Source organism: Salvelinus fontinalis, chromosome 33 (genome assembly GCF_029448725.1).
Source record: "Salvelinus fontinalis isolate EN_2023a chromosome 33, ASM2944872v1, whole genome shotgun sequence".
NCBI classification, from domain to species: Eukaryota; Metazoa; Chordata; class Actinopteri; order Salmoniformes; family Salmonidae; genus Salvelinus; species Salvelinus fontinalis.
Window position 1 is genome coordinate 26,883,921 of NC_074697.1, and position 18,492 is coordinate 26,902,412.

The 18,492-nt window shown below is 44.1% G+C and overlaps 1 protein-coding gene across 2 annotated transcripts in view; it reads right to left on the minus strand.

Annotated features, from left to right (window-relative positions):
- Positions 1 to 145: 145 nt before the first annotated feature.
- The window catches only part of LOC129831892 (serine/threonine-protein kinase ULK2-like), an 85,020-nt gene continuing 66,673 nt past the window's right edge, over positions 146 to 18,492 (minus strand). Inside the window, exons 15-26 of one of the 2 annotated variants that reach the window (XM_055895448.1) lie at positions 13,431 to 13,577; positions 11,461 to 11,609; positions 11,242 to 11,325; positions 10,300 to 10,571; positions 9,989 to 10,170; positions 5,662 to 5,771; positions 5,189 to 5,332; positions 4,530 to 4,744; positions 4,170 to 4,348; positions 3,824 to 3,942; positions 3,335 to 3,628; positions 146 to 2,896 (exon numbers count right to left, since the gene is read on the minus strand). In XM_055895448.1, the coding sequence (XP_055751423.1) occupies positions 2,832 to 2,896; positions 3,335 to 3,628; positions 3,824 to 3,942; positions 4,170 to 4,348; positions 4,530 to 4,744; positions 5,189 to 5,332; positions 5,662 to 5,771; positions 9,989 to 10,170; positions 10,300 to 10,571; positions 11,242 to 11,325; positions 11,461 to 11,609; positions 13,431 to 13,577 (1,960 nt within the window). In that variant the 3' untranslated portion in view covers positions 146 to 2,831. The remainder of the gene's footprint in view (positions 2,897 to 3,334; positions 3,629 to 3,823; positions 3,943 to 4,169; positions 4,349 to 4,529; positions 4,745 to 5,188; positions 5,333 to 5,661; positions 5,772 to 9,988; positions 10,171 to 10,299; positions 10,572 to 11,241; positions 11,326 to 11,460; positions 11,610 to 13,430; positions 13,578 to 18,492) is intronic. The other variant, XM_055895449.1, reaches the window with a different exon arrangement.

The window sequence follows — 18,492 nt, forward strand, 5'->3', positions numbered from 1 at the left end:
ATTGATGTTGTGCAAAAAAATAAGGATTTTGGCTCAATCTATTGAATGTTTGAGTCAAAATGACTGCTCATTGGCTCAAATGGGGTCCCTCGAGGACCCACAAATGTTATATTAGTATTTTCCATGAAGTAAGACAGACCATGCATGTAGTTCCAACTTTTCTTTTTAATTAACAAAGGCTGCATTTGTAGAGTTCCATAAAGAAAGATGCCCTTTAACACATATCAAGTAAAACATTAACATTTCTCAGTGAAAAATAGGTGTGTGGAAATTCAGTTGCATTTTCATGGTCGGTTCAGGTGGGTGGGTGGGGGGGGGGGGGGGGGGGGGTTGACCATCACAAGAGTTGGTATGCATTCAGCTTCAGGTGCAAATGACAGGGAGGGTAAATACATTCACTCTACGGGATATAACATGTGCTTAGTACCAATGGTTTGTCTCTAAAACAGTCCATCGTTAGTACTCTATTCTTCATAAACTACTGCTAGAGAGGGAGTGTGGCCTAAAACCACAGCGCTATAAATAGATGCATGTATTAGGTCAATTCAGACAGACTATTGTTTTAACTGTATTTCTCCCTCAACTCAGTGTGCAGAAAAGGCTTTTTGTGGTGCAGAGTGCTCACCAGCAGGGGAGAGGGCACAAGAAGAACAAAAACAAAATAAATCACAGAAACTTGGATATGTCTATTAAAAAAGAACAGTACATCATAAGAAAAAACTAGTGGCCACCAGTTGCAAGTTTATGCATTACACACTATTCACACTTGTACATAGAAAATCAAAGGAGTCTGCCCACTTTTCAAACAGGTTTATGAGGCAGCTATTCTTCTGTAATGGACTTTCTATGATCACTGGCCTTTTGCATACCTGACGTGTGCAGACTCACTAACACTATTGTATTGCGAGCACAGCAGATGCTTGGGGAGAGAGCAGACTTGAATGGTTACTAGGCACTGCCTTTCTTTACTTCCAATACACCGTAGATTTGATCTCTCCACACAGAATTCTCATATCCAGTATAGTATATGAACAGTCCTAGTATAAAGAGGAAGTTGTGTGAAGATCTTCTGAGCAGCTGCCGTGTGGACGGCACCTTCCTCTGTGCCAGGGACCTCCAATGGAGGTAGGTTGACTGAACCCGTGGATAAAAGGGCATATCAAATCTCTATGTACATAAAAATGGTTGTGCTCTTTGAGAGGCAGGGCATCCAATGGTGTTGTCTCGCTGACTGACCCCCTCACACTCTCACTGTGCTCTCACACACACTTAGGTAAACAAAATAACAAAATCACATGCACAACATACACATTTTTTACACTCTTGCAAACATCAATTTACAAGGAAATTAGCTACAGTTATTCATGTATGAACATAAAAAAGCTTGTTTCTGTATTATTTAGCGAAAATGAAACTTAAGGTAACTACTCAAGTAATTTGACTGTCTTGATTCACCCTGGAGAGGGGGGTGCCCCCTTGGTTAACAGATCCGGAACCCCTCCTCCCCAAATGCCAATGCTGGTCACCGCTAAAAGTTCCAGAGGCAAAGAAAACATCAATTTTAGTCTGATTCTCTGTCACCCACAGGCTTCTTCTTACCATAGTATTCTAAAAGCCCACCAGTGGTGTGGAGATGTGTAGACTGGATGTGTCATACGACCCCTCACCCTATTTCCACAGCAACACTTATTCAGAGAGCATGCGAGCAGGTTGCCCAGTAATGAGGGAGAGCTGTGGCAGGGCGAGTGGTGTTGCAGGCTGAGGAGAGTGTGAGACCCCCCCCCATCCCTTTAACCCACTTGAGCTACAGCTCGCAGCCTTCACACTTCTCTTACCTAAAGTGTCCCCCCCCCACTTTTCACAATAAAGTGCTTCAGCTAACAAATGAACAAAAATATCTAATTACAAATCTACAGATTCCTTTGCTCTTCAGGATTCCTTCCATGTGTGTAACAACGGTGTGTGTGTGTATTCTTGTATTGTAAAGTGTGTGTTTGGGTGTTTGAGTGTGTGTGTATTTGTTACAGTGTTGGCCAGACTGCCTGCCTTTAAGTTGACTAATCTCATATACTCCTTCCTTCCACTTCAATACTAAAGACGATGTCAGACGGCATCACATCATCCTTCTTCTTCTATCCCAAACCAATAAATAATCACAACAGCATTAATAACACAGAGTAAAAACCTTTACATTATTATAATAACTGTGATTTGCATTAAAAAGTTGTCTTTTTCATCGGTGTATAAGTCTCTGGGTTGTCATTGTCCTCATGTCAATCTCTCTCTTCTGGTACAAAATAATTAAAAAATCCTGCAAGTCAGAAACAAAAAGCTGGGTAGTTTGTTTGATCTGGTGGTGTGTGTCCTCATCCCACTCTCTTCAAGGAGTCGGTTGACAGACAGCATGCGAGAAGATGCCTGCGTCTTGTTCATGTCCTGTGAATGTCTCAGTTGCAGGATCATTGGATCATCTTTGGTAGTGAATGTGTGCATCATCTCTCGTGCACTTCAGCGGTCAGTCTGCGATGCCAAAGAAGGTTTAATACTATCTGTCGTGTTGCTGTTTGCTTAAACTCAGAAAAAGATAAAGAATCTGAAAGGTGCTTGGACTGCTACGTGAGTGAACATTGGGGTTCTGTACTTGTTCTCAAGGTTCTATGGTTAGGTTAGAGAGTGGTCCCTCTGGGCAGAGAAGGAGGGCAGGGAGGTCACAGCTGCCCCTGGTGTGTGTGTGTATGTGTGTGTGTGTGTGTGTGTGTGTGTGTGTGTGTGTGTGTGTGTGTGTGTGTGTGTGTGTGTGTGTGTGTGTGTGTGTGTGTGTGTGTGGTCTGCTACTCGTACAGTGTGACGGTGCAGTAGCAGAGGGCAGAGATTCTCCGGTCCACACTGGCCTTGTCTGTTGAGGAGACACAAACACAGTCAGATCACAGTCACTGGAGCGGCTGTTCCATGTCACACACTGTTAAAGCACCATAGTGCACTCTAAACATAATCTGATTGAAGCCTCATCTGAATGCAGCTCAGAGATAGACTAAGTGGTTGAAGCAAACCTGTGAGTGCCGGTTACCATTATGATAAGAGGTCAAAGGGATTGTTCTCAAGAGACTCTAGTTAACACACTTGACTGTCCATATTAATATCCATGTCCACTACACCAGAGTCTCTGATACACTACAATGTGATAAGCTAGTCTGGTCTCTGACAGAGCCTGTTGGGGGAGTCTAGCCTGGTTGTCAGATGGATTTGTGCCTGTGGCCATACATGACATATCAATGGTGTGGCAGAAACAGACTGGTATCCAATCTATAGTTGAGGACGATGGGTGGATACTTACACTTGGCCACATTTTCAATGTCTGCAGGGTCCTGGAGGATCTTAGAGAGGCCATCTAGCAGCATGGCAGCCTTGTTATAGCGGTAGGCTATGTCCTCCGTCTGCTGAAACATCTCATCCAGAGCTGCAGACTGCACCGTTTCTACAGCGTGGTTATAGATGAGTTTCTCTGCGGTCACGCTGTTGATCTCGTCTACAAAGCGCTGCTTGTCGGAGAAGAAGTGGTTCAGCTTGTCTGTGAGCCGCCGACACAGGGAGATGCAGCTCTTGTAACGCTCGTTCAGACTCTTCACCACTGAGGAAGGGGAGGGAGGGGGAGAGAAAGCTAGTTATGCTCAAAATAAACTAAAATAATAATATCTAAGTATTATACATGCATCTGGATACTATTGATATTTTAAGTTAGTATGCCGTTTAAAAAAATAAAATAATCTTCCGTAAATACTATAGTGTAATGGCACTGTTACCGGTCTGGGGACTTCTGTCTTACCCTGCTTGACTGCGCTGGAGGGGTTGAGCTTGGCTGATTTAATCTGGGCCTTGGCCAGTTGGAGGGAGGAGGCCAGGAGCTGGGCAGCCTTCATGTACAGCACCAGCTGCTCCACCTGCCTGTAGAGGGCAGTACAGCACACATTACTAACCTATACATCTTACTTCTTTCCATGGCTTTTCTTTCTAAAAACAAATCATTTTCTTTCACATTTAAAAAAATTGTGATGAAACAACAATGTTTTTTGTGCATCACTATGACGAAATGCAACAGGTTTGGGTCCGAACTAAAACCAAAATACATTCAGTTAAACTGACCCTCCCCGCATATTTGATCTCTCCCTTACCCCCACTCCTTGCTGAGCTGGCTGATCTGGTCCACTACCACACTCTCCTGAGGGGGGTAGAGGGAGGCAGCCGATATACCCAAGTCTGCCCCTCCTGCTCGCACCGCTGCGATATCCAGGACACAGTCAGTGAAGGACAGCATCATCCGTAGGTGCATCAGAGTGTCTGTGTGCTCTCGCTGTAGTCACAAACACATGATACAGTTCAGATGTTACATAAAGACGTGTGCAAATAGAAATGACACACACACACACACACACACACACACACACACACACACACACACACACACACACACACACACACACACACACACACACACACACACACGCACGCACACAGAAGGTCCCCTCTTTCACCTCCATGAGTGTCTCCTCAGGCAGCTCTGGGGCCTCAAAGGTGATGAATCCATCCAGGCTGGGGGGAGAGGTACCGTAGGGGACATAGCGTAGGCTGCTGGGACCTGCCTCTGCCCCCCCTTGGGGAGGGGTCCCAATTGCCATGCCTGGAGGAGAGCCCACATACACTCGCCCACTGGTGGAGCACAGGGAGCCTGCCGAACTGTTGGAGCCCACTGAGAGAGAGGGAAGGCGAGAGGGATATAACTTTATTGTTCATGTGAGTCATTATGTAGACCTATCACTTTGGCATCATTTGATTGCTCTTTTCATTCGTTAAATTTGAATTCTAGAGAATTTCAGATTTGAAGATTTTTTTTTTTTTTTAATTCCCAGAACAATGTTCAGTCCACGGAGACAGACTATTATTGAATGTACCCACTAAGATGGACAGCACAAGGAGAGGGAGAGAGATTGCCCACTAAATTGCAGTTATGTACCTCAGGGGACTGGCATTGGAACCACTACCCCTGAGTGAGCGCTTCACTCCAGGTAAACAACATTGAGTGGTCATAGAAATTAGCGTTAGCAGGTTAGCTAGGAGGGTGTAGCCTTGGGAAGTGGGGTTTAGCAAATGGTTAGCCTAGCAGGTTAGCCGCTGACGCAATGAGCGGTCTCACCTGAGGTGGTGCGCGGCCGGGTGCCCAGGTGGCTGCAGGTAGGGGGGGTGCTGCTGTTGGGGGGCGAGCCCACGGTGAAGAGAACGGTCCGGGGACTCGCCGCCCCGCCCTGAAGCTGAGCCAGCCCAAACGGTCCTGCCGGGGCTAGGGAGGGAGGGGGCGGTCATTCACACTAAGCCAATCAAGCTCTCACAGGAAGTGCCTGTCAGAGCAGCCAATCCAAGCAGTTCATGCAGGGCGAGAAGCCATGAAGCAAAAAGACTGGTGAGTCTTTGTATTTGTGTTGTTCTTTGGGACGGACAATGACAAATGTCATCTACTAAACCATTGTTGTACAGGTCAGTCTACTAGCTAGGTTATTTCTTACTAAACTCCAGCTGTTTTCTAATTAACGGTACAAACATCTGTTCCATTAATTATACCAGTGAGGACAAACTCGGACAGTGTGTGTGTGTCAGTGTGTGTTTATTTACCTGTATCCATGGGCCGCTCTGTGTTGAGGCTGTCCGTGCTTCCCTGGTAGGGCTGTCCCCCTAGAGTGATTCTGATTGGCTGTTCAGACAGACGGCCAGTACTGACAGACCTGGGGAGAGAAATACATGCAGAACACATTGAGATGAGCAAGAGATACACTATATATACAAAAGTGTGTGGACACCGCTTCAAATTAGTGTATTCGGCTATTTCAGCCACACCCGTTGCTGAAAGGTTTATAAAATCGAGTACACAGCCATGCAATCTCCATAGCCAAACATTGGCCGTAGAATGGCCTTGCTGAAGAGCTCAGTGACTTTCGATGTGGCACCGTCATAGGATGCCACCTTTCCAACAAGTCAGTTTGTCAAATTCCTGCCCTGCTAGAGCTCCCCCGGTCAACTGTAAGTTCTGTAATTGTGAAGTGGAAATGTCTGGGAGCAACAAGGCTCAGCTGCGAAGTGGTAGGCCACACAAGCTCACAGAATGGGACCGCCGAGTGCTGAAGCTCGTAAAAATTGTCTATCCTTGGTTGCAACACTCACTACAGAGTTCAAAACTGCCTCTGGAAGCAACGTCAGCATTATAACTGTTTGTCGGGAGCTTCATGAAATGGGTTTCCATGGCCAAGTAGCTGCACACAAGCATAAGATCACCATGCACAATGCCAAGAGTTGGCTGTAGTGGTGTAAAGCTCGCTGTCATTGGCCTCTGGAGCAGTGGAAACGCGTTCTCTGGAGTGATGAATCACGCCTCACCATCTGGCAGTCGGACGGACTAATAATAGTCTGGGGCTGTTTTTCATGGTTTGGGCTAGGCCCCTTAGTTCCAGTGAAGGGAAATCTTAACACTACAGCATACAATGACATTCTAGACAATTCTGTGCTTCCAACTTTGTGGCAACAGTTTGGGGAAGGCCCTTTCCTGTTTCAGCATGACAATGGCCTCGTGCACAAAGCGAGGTCCATACAGAAATGGTTTGTCAAGATCGGTGTGGAAGAACTTGACTGGCCTGCACAGAGCCCTGACCTCAACCCCATCGAACACCTTTGGGATGAATTGGAATGCCGACTGCGAGCCAGGCCTAATCGCCCAATATCAGTGCCCCTTACTAATGCTTGTGGCTGAATGGAAGCAAGTCCCCACAGCAATATTCCAACTAGAGGTCGACTTAATTGGTCGATTAACCGATTTCAAGTTTTCATAAATCGGTATTCGGCATTTTTGGACGCCGATTATGGCCGATTAAATTGCATTCCATGAGGGAATTGCCTGGCAGGCTGACCACCTGTTACGCGAGTGCAGCAAGGAGCCAAGGTAAGTTGCTAGCTAGCGTTAAACTGATCTTTAAAAAAACAATCAATCTTCACATAATCACTAGTTAACTACACATGGTTGATGATTTTACTAGGTTAACTTTTTAGGGATAGGGGGCAGCATTTTCACTTTGGATGAATAGCGTGCCCAGAGTGAACTGCCTCCTACTCTGTCCCAGATGCTAATATATGCATATTATTATTACTATTGGATATAAAACACTCTGAAGTTTCTAAAACTGTTTGAATGATGTCTGTGAGTAAAACAGAACTCATATGTCAGGCAAAAACCTGAGAAAAAATCCAAACAGGAAGTGAGAATTCTGAGGCTGGTCAATTTTCAACTCATTGCCTATTGAAATCCCAGTGGGATATGGATTTGTTTGCACTTCCTACGCCTTCCACTCGATGTCAACAGTCTGTAGAACGTTGAATGAAGCTTCTACTGTGATGTTGAGCCGGATGGGAGCTGTTTGAGTCAGTGGTCTGGCAGAGTGCCAGGTCCTGGTCACGCGCATTCCACAAGATATCGACTTGCGTTCCATTACTTCTATAGACACAAAGAAATGCTCCGGTTGGAACGTTATTGGATATATATGATAACAACATCCTGAAGATTGATTCTCTACTAAGTTTGACCAGTTTATTCGACTTGTAATATAACTTTTTGAAGTTTTCATCCAACGTTCGCCTGGATCTGTGCGAGCGTTTGGATATGTGTACTAAACGTGCTAACGAAAGTAGCTACTTGGACATAAATAATAGACATTATCAAACAAAACAACAATTTATTGTTGAACTAGGATTCCTGGGAGTGCATTCTGATGAATGTAAGGGAATATTTATGATGTCATTTCCTATTTCTGTTGACTCCAACATGGCGGAGAAATGTTATTTCTATCTGAGCGCCGTCTCAGATTATTGTATGGTGTGCTTTTTTCCCAAGTTTTTGGAAATCTATATCTTTCATCAAAGTTTATGATGAGTATTTCTGTTATTTGACGTGGCTCTCTGTAATTACTCCGGATATTTTGGAGGCATTTCTGAACATGGCGCCAATGTAAACCGAGATTTGTGGATATAAATATGCACATTATCGAACAAAACATAAATGTATTGTGTAACATGATGTCCTATGAGTGTCATCTGATGAAGATTATCAAAGGTTAGTGATTCATTTTATCTCTATTTCTGCTTTTGTGTGACTATCTTTGGCTGGGAAAAATGGCTGTGTGTTTTTTGGATTTGGTGGTGATCTAACATAAATATATGTTGTGTTTTCGCTGTAAAACATTTATTTTAAAATCGGACACGATGGGTAGATTAACAAGATGTTTATCTTTCATTTGCTGTATCGGACTTGTAAATGTGTGAAAGTTACATATTTATTAAATATTTTTGAATTTCGCGCGCTGCCTTTTAAGCGGAATGTTGGGGGGGGGGGGGGGGGGGGTTTCCGCTAGCGGAACGTGTGTCCTAGAAAGGTTAATGTGTGAAAGTTACATATTTCTAAAAAATATTTTTGAATTTCCCGCGCTGCCTTTTAAGCGGAATGTTGTCAGGGGTTCCGCTAGCGGAACGCGTGTCCTAGAAAGGTTAACTAGCCCTTTCCTGCGTTGCATATAATCAATGCGGTGCCGGTTAATTTATCATCGAATCACAGCCTACTTCACCAAACGGGGGATGATTTAACAAAAGCGCATTCGCGAAAAAAAGCACAATCGTTGCTTGAATGTACCTAACCATAAAAATCAATGTCTTTCTTAAAATCAATACACAGAAGTATATTTTTTAAGCCTGCATATTTAGTTAAAAGAAATTCATGTTGGCAGGCAATATTAAGTAGGAAAATTGTGCCACTTCGCTTGCGTTCATTGCACGCAGAGTCAGGGTATATGCAACAGTTTGGGCCGCCTGGCTCGTTGCAAACTAATTTGCCAGAATTTTACATAATTATGACATAACATTGAAGGTTGTGCAATGTAACAGAAATATTTAGACTTAGGGTTGCCACCCGGTCGATAAAATACGGAAAGGTTCCGTATTTCACTGAAAGAATAAACGTTTTGTTTTTGAAATTATAGTTTCCGGATTTGACCATATTAATGACCAAAGGCTCCTATTTCTGTGTTTATTATATTATAATTAAGTCTGTGATTTGATATTTGATAGAGCAGTCTGACTGAGCGGTTGTAGGCGGAAGCAGGCTCGTAAGCATTCATTCAAACTACTGCGTTTGCCAGCAGCTCAGAGCAATGCTTGATTCACACGCTGTTTATGACTTCAAACCTATCAACTCCCGAGATTAGGCTGGCAGTACTAAAGTGCCTATTAGAACATCTAATAGTCAAAGGTATATGAAATACAAATGGTATAGAGAGAAATAGTCGCCGCGTCATAATTCCTATAATAACTACAACCTAAAACTTCTTAACTGGGAATATTGAAGAACTGGGAATATTGAACCACCAGCTTTCATATGTTCTCATGTTCTGAGCAAGAAACTTAAACGTTAGCTTTTTTACATGGCACATATTGCACTTTTACTTTCTTCTCCAACACTTTGTTTTTGCATTATTTAAACCAAATTGAGCATGTTTCATTATTTATTTGAGACTAAATAGATTTTATGTATGTATTATTTTATTTTCATTGTTCATTCAGTATTGTTGTAATTGTCATTATTACAAATATATATATATATATATATATATATATATATATATATATATATAAAAATTGGCCGATTTATCGGTATCGGCTTATTTTGGTTCTCCAATAATCGTTATCGGCATTGAAAAATCATAATCGGTCAACCTCTAATTCCAACATCTAGTGTAAAGCCTTCTCAGAAGAGGGTAGGCTGTTATAGCAGCAAAGGGGGGAGCAACTCCATATTAACGCCCATGATTTTGGAATGAGATGTTCAACGAGCAGGTGTCCACATACATTTGGTCATGTAGTGTATATTACCCACACAGAAAGAGAAAGACCATAGTGGTCACATTACCTGCCAAAGGTGGTCCTACTGGCCTCAGGGGCAGACTGGCGCCCACTGGGATAGGGGGTGCAGTGGTGGGCACAGATGTCCCGTGCGTCCGCCAGGGTCTTAGTGGGTGTGGGACTGTCTGCCAGGGCCATCAGATTACAGGACGCCTGCGTCTTAGGGATCTTGAATGGGGCCGAGATGGGCTGAACAGGGACATTGAGGTCAACAGTTACTGGGAATACTCACTCCAAGGTTGTGGTAAGTAGGACTGTAGCAAAACAGAATTGGGCTTATCATTATAATATGCCAAAATGGTTATCAACTTAACCGACCTTGGTGGGGGAGCCAATGATGGTGGGCAGCGGTGACTTTGTCAGCCAATCAGAGGAGCGGGGAGAGGAGCCCAGGTGTTTGGTGGGGGAGGTGCCCAGATTGCCAGGGCGACCCAGATGAGGGGAGTGGCTGGGGGGGTAGTTGGAGGTGGAGGGCTGGATGGGGTCTGACAGCTGCTTGTGGAGTTTCTGTCTGGTCTGGTAGACCTCGGTCAGGGTGGGGGCACTCTGAAGGCGAGCCCCCAGTAACTGGGACGACGGCACTGGAGAACCTAAAGGAGACACAGTCATTCATACAAGTAATTTATCACTTAATGTAAAAGTTTAAGTTTCATCAGTTACATTAGTGTTAGTATAGTGTCAGTGGAGTTGGCCCATAGTGATCTAGAGAAGATGTACAATTCACCACTAGATGGCTCTACAGTTTTGAAATTTGTATTTTTCCACTGTAACCAAGTCAAAAATAGCAGCATTGAAGGGCCACTAGGTTAATGTTTTTATGAGCCTCTTGTTCATTCACAGAATTGCTGCTGAGAAGTTCAAAAAGATCCCGGAAACTTCTGGTTTCTTCTTTAGCAGGTCATCAAGTCTGTATTGGTTTCTTCTTTAGCAGATCATCAAGTCTGTATTGGTTTCTTCTTTAGCAGATCATCAAGTCTGTATTGTATTCAGAGTGTTAATGGAATACCTGTTATTTAAAATAAAACCTGACTCATGGCTTTTGTCAATCATAAACATCCACCTCAGGGGAGGGGAGAGAGGGAAGAACATGTAAACACTTCTGTAGCTGCCCTTGTCTGTCGCTCTTTAAGTCATCCTATGCTGGGTTTCCCAAGAGCACTAAGATCATATTTTGTCCATTTATGAATGAAGATCTTAGTGCTACGATGTTTTTGGGAAACCCAACCTTGTTCTATCGGTCTGTCTGTCTACTGAACTCACCTCCTGAGGAGCTGCGGCTGCGGGACTCGTGGCCCTTAGTGTGTCCACAGCAACAGTGACCCAGCTGCTCTGGGATTGTGCCCACTTGAAGAGAAACACACACAGACATATTAATGCAGTGTTGCATTAGATGTCAACAGAAGGTTTCAATGTAAAAGGATTATGATGCCAGGCCTGTTGAATGATATGAGATGGGGACATGTTGGGGCATGTTCTTACCCAGAGGTGAAGGCGAGTATGGGCGGGAGCTGCCTATAGAGAGACGTCTGCCTGTCATCTGAGGGCTGCAGTCTGCAGAGCTGGCGGACCCAGAGCCAACCTTAGGGAAACCCATGGGACTGGTGTTGGACCGCCTCACTGTACCAGACCTGCATAGACAACAAGCACAAACAATGGAGCTTTAGATATCACAAATATACAATACATACATAACAAAAATGTTATACACATTCATTATTAGTCCACCAGAACCAAAACCACCTACAGTTCATGAACCCCCTTTTAAGTTACAGCGATGGTCTAGTTTCCAACCACTATCCTTCATGTTATCATCAAATAACACTTGAATAACCTTTCTAAAACATCTGAAAACATGAACTTTTGGCAATAAGCTTAGCTAGATTCTATTCCCTCAGCTCAGTGTCTAACAGTTGCCTTTTTTCACTTGGCTCTAATTTCAATTTCCGGAGTTTTCAATTTCAATTTCGCAAAAAAACAAGCATGTCGGAACATTGGTTAAGCAACTGTTGTGCTGACAGCGAGTACTCTTCCACTCTCTCTCTTTCTGCCTCACTTCCTCTCTTGAGCTTTCTGGAGTTTCAAAAGAAATATGTCTGACAGAGAAAAAGTAGGCAGCAGGCGGGCACATATGGTAGCCAGTCTTCCCCTGAGATGTCTGCAGTGTCTGTCTGCTAGCCTGCTGTGCTAGCTGTCTGCATTCATCTCTTCTTGAACTTAAAGAACCGGCGCTAAACGCTAACTGGTTAACTAGCCAGAAACGGTCAACGACAGGGTAGTCGGTCTATGACAGAGAGCTTAATCCTCCTTGGAGTACACAGAGTAAGACCCAGGGCCAAGGGAAAAGGGGCAGCAGTCGGGGGAGGCTGGCTACTCCGTACCCACTGCCCAGGCTTTGGGGCCCTGTGGTGAGGGTAGGTAGGGGGCGGAGGGTTCACTGTGGAGCTAGGCTACTCCAGTACCGCATTCCCATTGTGGATTTACCCCAGTGTTTTTCCCAAAAGTCTAACTTTTCTGTTTCCTTCTATGCGGGCCAGCACCCATGTCTCATTGGGCTCCGGTGGACTTGCTCTAACTTGTAGCCAAGGCAAGGCCCTGGGTACTTTTCAGCTTGAATTTACATAACAATGGCTAACTTTGAACGTTAACACCTTCTCGCAAAGCAACAGTCTTGATGATGTTGTTGATTCTGCTTGCCACAAGTCTTTAGTGTCACAGTCCTGATGGAAACACAATAATAGTAGAGCCTACATTAACATAAAACCCTGGCTGCTTGGAAAAGCACCACAGGAACACTATACTAATCCCTGTGGCAATGTTCTTATCTCACAACAGTCAAGAAGCACAACAACAAAACTAATTTGCCTCTAAAGGAGATTCAAAACCTCCTCCTATTCCCTCCCTTTCTATGTCTTGAAACACTCCCCCCATCACACCACAATATAACAAGCAATATCCACTGACTAAGCTGATGAAACTTAGTGAAACTTTACCTGATGCAATAACTGACAGTTGTAGGTGAATTTTCCTGTTCCCACCCAAAGGTTAGTCATTAGAAATCCAACAACATGAAAGACTAGTCTCTGATCAGCCAGGTGTGAGGACTGTATGCACCCACAAGACAAAAAATGTCTAAACCATGACAGTTGTACTTCGAGAACCACCCAGGACATGGGCACCTCAAAACGCTATACAGCTGCACCATTGAGAGCATCTTGACTGGCTGCATCACCGCTTGGTAAGGCAAATACTAGGTATTCGACTGCAAGGCTCTACAGAGTGTAGTGCGTATGGACCAGTACATCACTGAGGCCCAGCTCCTTGCCATCCAGGACCTCTATACCAGGCAGTGTCAGAGGAAGGCCCTAAAGCTGCCCAAACCATTGACTGTTCTCTCTGCTACCGGACGGCAAATTGTACCGATGCCCTTTTCTCCAGACAGTGTCTCTTACCTGGGGGAGCTGTAAAGCGTAGTGGTGGGGCTGTTGGAGAGGTTCTGCTTGATGCGCTGGTAGTTCCGCACCTGGGTGGGCACAGGGATGGGGGTGGTCTCTGCCCGGGGGGACACCATGGGGGTCTGTCCGGTGGTCTGCGGCTGCCTGGAAGGGTGAAGTGGGAAGAGCAGGCCCGTTAGCCAGTCTGTCTGCTAGTTCTGCCAAAACTGCACCATCTGTTCAGGAATGTCAACACCCACAGAACTCTATGTTAAAAAATACTTCAGTCCTACCGAGACGACATTTGTATAAATAGAACGTGGAGAGCGCAACAGTTGGACTAAATGAAACTCTAGGCTGACTCAAAGTTTCTAACTAGGCTATGTCTCTTGAGTTCTTTGTTTACTTCTACACATATGGCATTTTCAACTGAGGCTGGATGAGGAACTAAACTTCAGTCCTGCTGTAAGGGGGCTGGCCCAACCCAGAGGGGGCAGGGCTGTTGTGTAAACCCACGCGTATCTGCCCAATCAGTCGGGAGCCGTCTGTGCCAAGAGGAGGAGTTATGGGCGGGCCTGAAGAAACTGTGGTTTGTGGGCTCAGCCAATAGCACGTGCTGAGCCCTCCTCCTTTCTATCAGACACAGAGGGACAGGAGGGGAAAAAAGCCAGGCAAATTTGCATTCCTTTGTTATTCGATTGGTACAAAATGTTCCCTGAACAACCGTCATACACGGGTCAACCATAGGGGGTTCACTTGGGTTTAGAATGAAAAGGGGAAAGAGAGGAAGGGGGGAGGAATATAAATGTTATAGAACAGGACAGATTCAGCCTAGCAGCATTATGTAATAAGATGATTAACGGGGGAGGGTGTAGACCAGAGACATGGGAATAGACTGAGGGATCCACGTGAGGCACGCGACCACCCGTCTGTCCTGTACAGCAGCAACACACAGACAAAGACACTGAGGGGTTCCTTTGTTTGCTTTCCACTCCGAGAAGCAAATAAACACATTTTACAACAAGACATACATTGAGATAGCTTCGATTAGACACAATCGCCCTTCAAGTTCCAACAATGAGTCAGCATATAGGGAGGTCAGAGACCAGGCAGTGGTGCCTGGACAACAACCTCTCCCTCACCAACAAACTTTCATGGCCCAAACACACCAAGACAGTCGTGAAGAGGGCACGACAACACCTATTTAGGAGACTGAAAAGATTTGACATTGTCCCCAGATCCTCAAAAAGTTCCACAGCTGCACCATTGAGAGCATCCTGACCAGTTGCATCACTGCCTGGTATGGCAATTGTTCTGCATCCGAGCGCAAGGCACTACAGAGGGTAGTGCGTATGGCCCAGTACATCACTGGGGCCAAGCTTCCTGCCATCCAGGACCTCTATACCAGGCGGTGTCAGAGGAAGGCCCAAATAATTGTCAAAGACGCCAGTCACCATAGACTGTTCTCTCTGCTACCGCACGGCAAGCGGTACCGGAGCGCCAAGTCTATGTCCAAAAGGCTTCTTAACAGCTTCTACCCCCAAGCCATAAGACTCCTGAACAATTAATCAAATGGCTACCCTGACTATTTAAATTGACCCCCTGCCCTTTTATTTTTTTTTACACTGCTTCTACTCTGTTATTATCTATGCATTGTCACTTTACCTGTGCATAGTCACTCTATCCTGTACCGCCGCACATTGACAGTGTACCGGTACCCCGTGTACATAAGCTCGTTATTATGATTCTATTGTGTTACTTTTTATTACTTTAGTTAATTTAGTAAATATTTTTTCTTAGAACTGCATTGTTGGTTAAGGGCTTGTAAGTACGCATTTCACTGTAAGGTTGTATTCAGTGCATGTGACAAATAAAATTGGATTTCAACCAAAACTAAAAAGGGCCATAAAATGTTAATCAGTGGCATTTAGAAAGGGAAAACAAACCAACTATTCCTGTGGTTTATTCTCTAACCTCAGTACACTGTTTTACCCCATGCAGTCATTCAGTTTAACACATTCATTTATCCCCAGAGCAGGTCGTTAAAATCTGTTGTGTTCTAACAGAAGCTAATTGGGACATTGGAGCTACACAGGGTGCTCTCCCTAACAAAAAGCAGTTTGTAAGTCAGTGTTGCTTTACTGTTGACCCGTTTGTCTTTACTGCATCTACCCAGAGGGGAATGGAAACACAGCACTGTCTTTTCCCTCTCCTCCTCTGTGTGCACCCTCTCACTCTAAATACTCTCCCCTTTTTCTATTTGCTTTGTGTCTGCTCGTTGCTCTCTCCTAATTCATCTTGGGCAGCTGTTCTCTCTTTCTACTTACCTCCCTCCCTTCTTTCTTTTCTCCATATTCATCCTTAGTAATGGCTCTGTCTCTCTGCACTCCCATCTCCCTCCCTCCCCCTCTCATTCCCTGGCTCAGGAATCGATTAAGGACAGACAGAGCACAGGGGAAAAACAATTGACAGTGGGAGGTGAGCTGACTGAGGGGTGGGATCCTCCAGGAATAGAGAATGACTCTCTGGCACTCAGACTAGCTCCTCACCTTACCTCATCCACAATAGAGAGTGGTCACAGAGGGGCAGGCTGAGTATTAACCACCTTGCAGCACAACCAGGGAAACAAGGGAAAGAGAACAAAGAGGGGAATAATGGGGGCAAGGGACAGGACGAGAGAGAGTTAAAGATGCAGCCCGGGATCTTAAGTACTTAAAAAGTATTAACATATTTTACAAATTGCAATTTGTAACCTTTGTAACCCAATTTGTAACCTTTGGAGCATCACTTCAAGAGACAGGGTAAAGAGGGGGAGAGAAAAACCATCACCCCAAAGATGAAAATGGAGAGATGGTGAGAAAGGAGGAAAACAGCTATTTGTTTGAGGAGAGCATGAGGGGAAACAAACTAAGGAATAGATGAGGGTGACTACAAAACTGTGAGAGGGAATGGAAACAGTGATAGAAAACAGTATTACTGGAGGCTGTTTACAAAGAGAGAAACTGAGTGCTAGAAAACAGTATTACTGGAGGCCGTTAACAAAGAGAGAAACTGCGTGAAAGAAAACAGTATTACTGGAGGCTGTTTACAAAGAGAGAAACTGAGTGCTAGAAAACAGTATTACTGGAGGCCGTTTACAAAGAGAGAAACTGAGTGATAGAAAACAGTATTACTGGAGGCCGTTTACAAAGAGAGAAACTGAGTGATAGAAAACAGTATTACTGGAGGCTGTTTACAAAGAGAGAAACTGAGTGATAGAAAACAGTATTACTGGAGGCTGTTTACAAAGAGAGAAACTGAGTGATAGAAAACAGTATTACTGGAGGCCGTTTACAAAGAGAGAAACTGAGTGATAGAAAACAGTATTACTGGAGGCTGTTTACAAAGAGAGAAACTGAGTGATAGAAAACAGTATTACTGGAGGCTGTTTACAAAGAGAGAAACTGAGTGATAGAAAACAGTATTACTGGAGGCCGTTTACAAAGAGAGAAACTGAGTGATAGAAAACAGTATTACTGGAGGCCGTTTACAAAGAGAGAAACTGAGTGATAGAAAACAGTATTACTGGAGGCTGTTTACAAAGAGAGAAACTGAGTGATAGAAAACAGTATTACTGGAGGCTGTTTACAAAGAGAGAAACTGAGTGCTAGAAAACAGTATTACTGGAGGCTGTTTACAAAGAGAGAAACTGAGTGATAGAAAACAGTATTACTGGAGGCCGTTTACAAAGAGAGAAACTGAGTGATAGAAAACAGTATTACTGGAGGCCGTTTACAAAGAGAGAAACTGAGTGAAAGAAAACAGTATTACTGGAGGCCGTTTACAAAGAGAGAAACTGAGTGAAAGAAAACAGTATTACTGGAGGTCGTTTACAAAGAGAGAAACTGAGTGATAGAAAACAGTATTACTGGAGGCCGTTTACAAAGAGAGAAACTGAGTGATAGAAAACAGTATTACTGGAGGCTGTTTACAAAGAGAGAAACTGAGTGATAGAAAACAGTATTACTGGAGGCCGTTTACAAAGAGAGAAACTGAGTGAAAGAAAACAGTATTACTGGAGGCCGTTTACAAAGAGAGAAACTGAGTGATAGAAAACAGTATTACTGGAGGCTGTTTACAAAGAGAGAAACTGAGTGATAGAAAACAGTATTACTGGAGGCCGTTTACAAAGAGAGAAACTGAGTGATAGAAAACAGTATTACTGGAGGCTGTTTACAAAGAGAGAAACTGAGTGATAGAAAACAGTATTACTGGAGGCTGTTTACAAAGAGAGAAACTGAGTGCTAGAAAACAGTATTACTGGAGGCTGTTTACAAAGAGAGAAACTGAGTGATAGAAAACAGTATTACTGGAGGCCGTTTACAAAGAGAGAAACTGAGTGCTAGAAAACAGTATTACTGGAGGCCGTTTACAAAGAGAGAAACTGAGTGAAAGAAAACAGTATTACTGGAGGCTGTTTACAAAGAGAGAAACTGAGTGATAGAAAACAGTATTACTGGAGGCCGTTTACAAAGAGAGAAACTGAGTGATAGAAAACAGTATTACTGGAGGCCGTTTACAAAGAGAGAAACTGAGTGATAGAAAACAGTATTACTGGAGGCTGTTTACAAAGAGAGAAACTGAGTGATAGAAAACAGTATTACTGGAGGCTGTTTACAAAGAGAGAAACAGGGAGAGGAACATGGGGAGTGAAAATAAAAATAAAGTTATAGATGACAGTGGAGAGCATTGTCTTGCTGCAGGCTATTTACAAACACAGAGAGAGTGTGGGAGTCACATGAGACAAGGAAGTGGTGTTTGTGCCTCTGCTTTCAGTGTGTGTGTGTGTGTGTGTGATATATATATGTGTGTGTGTGTGTGTGTGTGTGTGTGTGTGTGTGTGTGTGTGTGTGTGTGTGTGTGTGTGTGTGTGTGTGTGTGTGTGTGTGTGTGTGTGTGTGTGTGTGTGTGTGTGTGTGTGTGTGTGTGTGTGTGTGTGTGTGTGTGTGTGTGTGTGTGTGTGTGTGAGTGACAGTCATTTAAGATGCCGCGACAACAACAGTCACATTTGCCCAAAGCGATTTCCTGTGTGTGTGTAAGA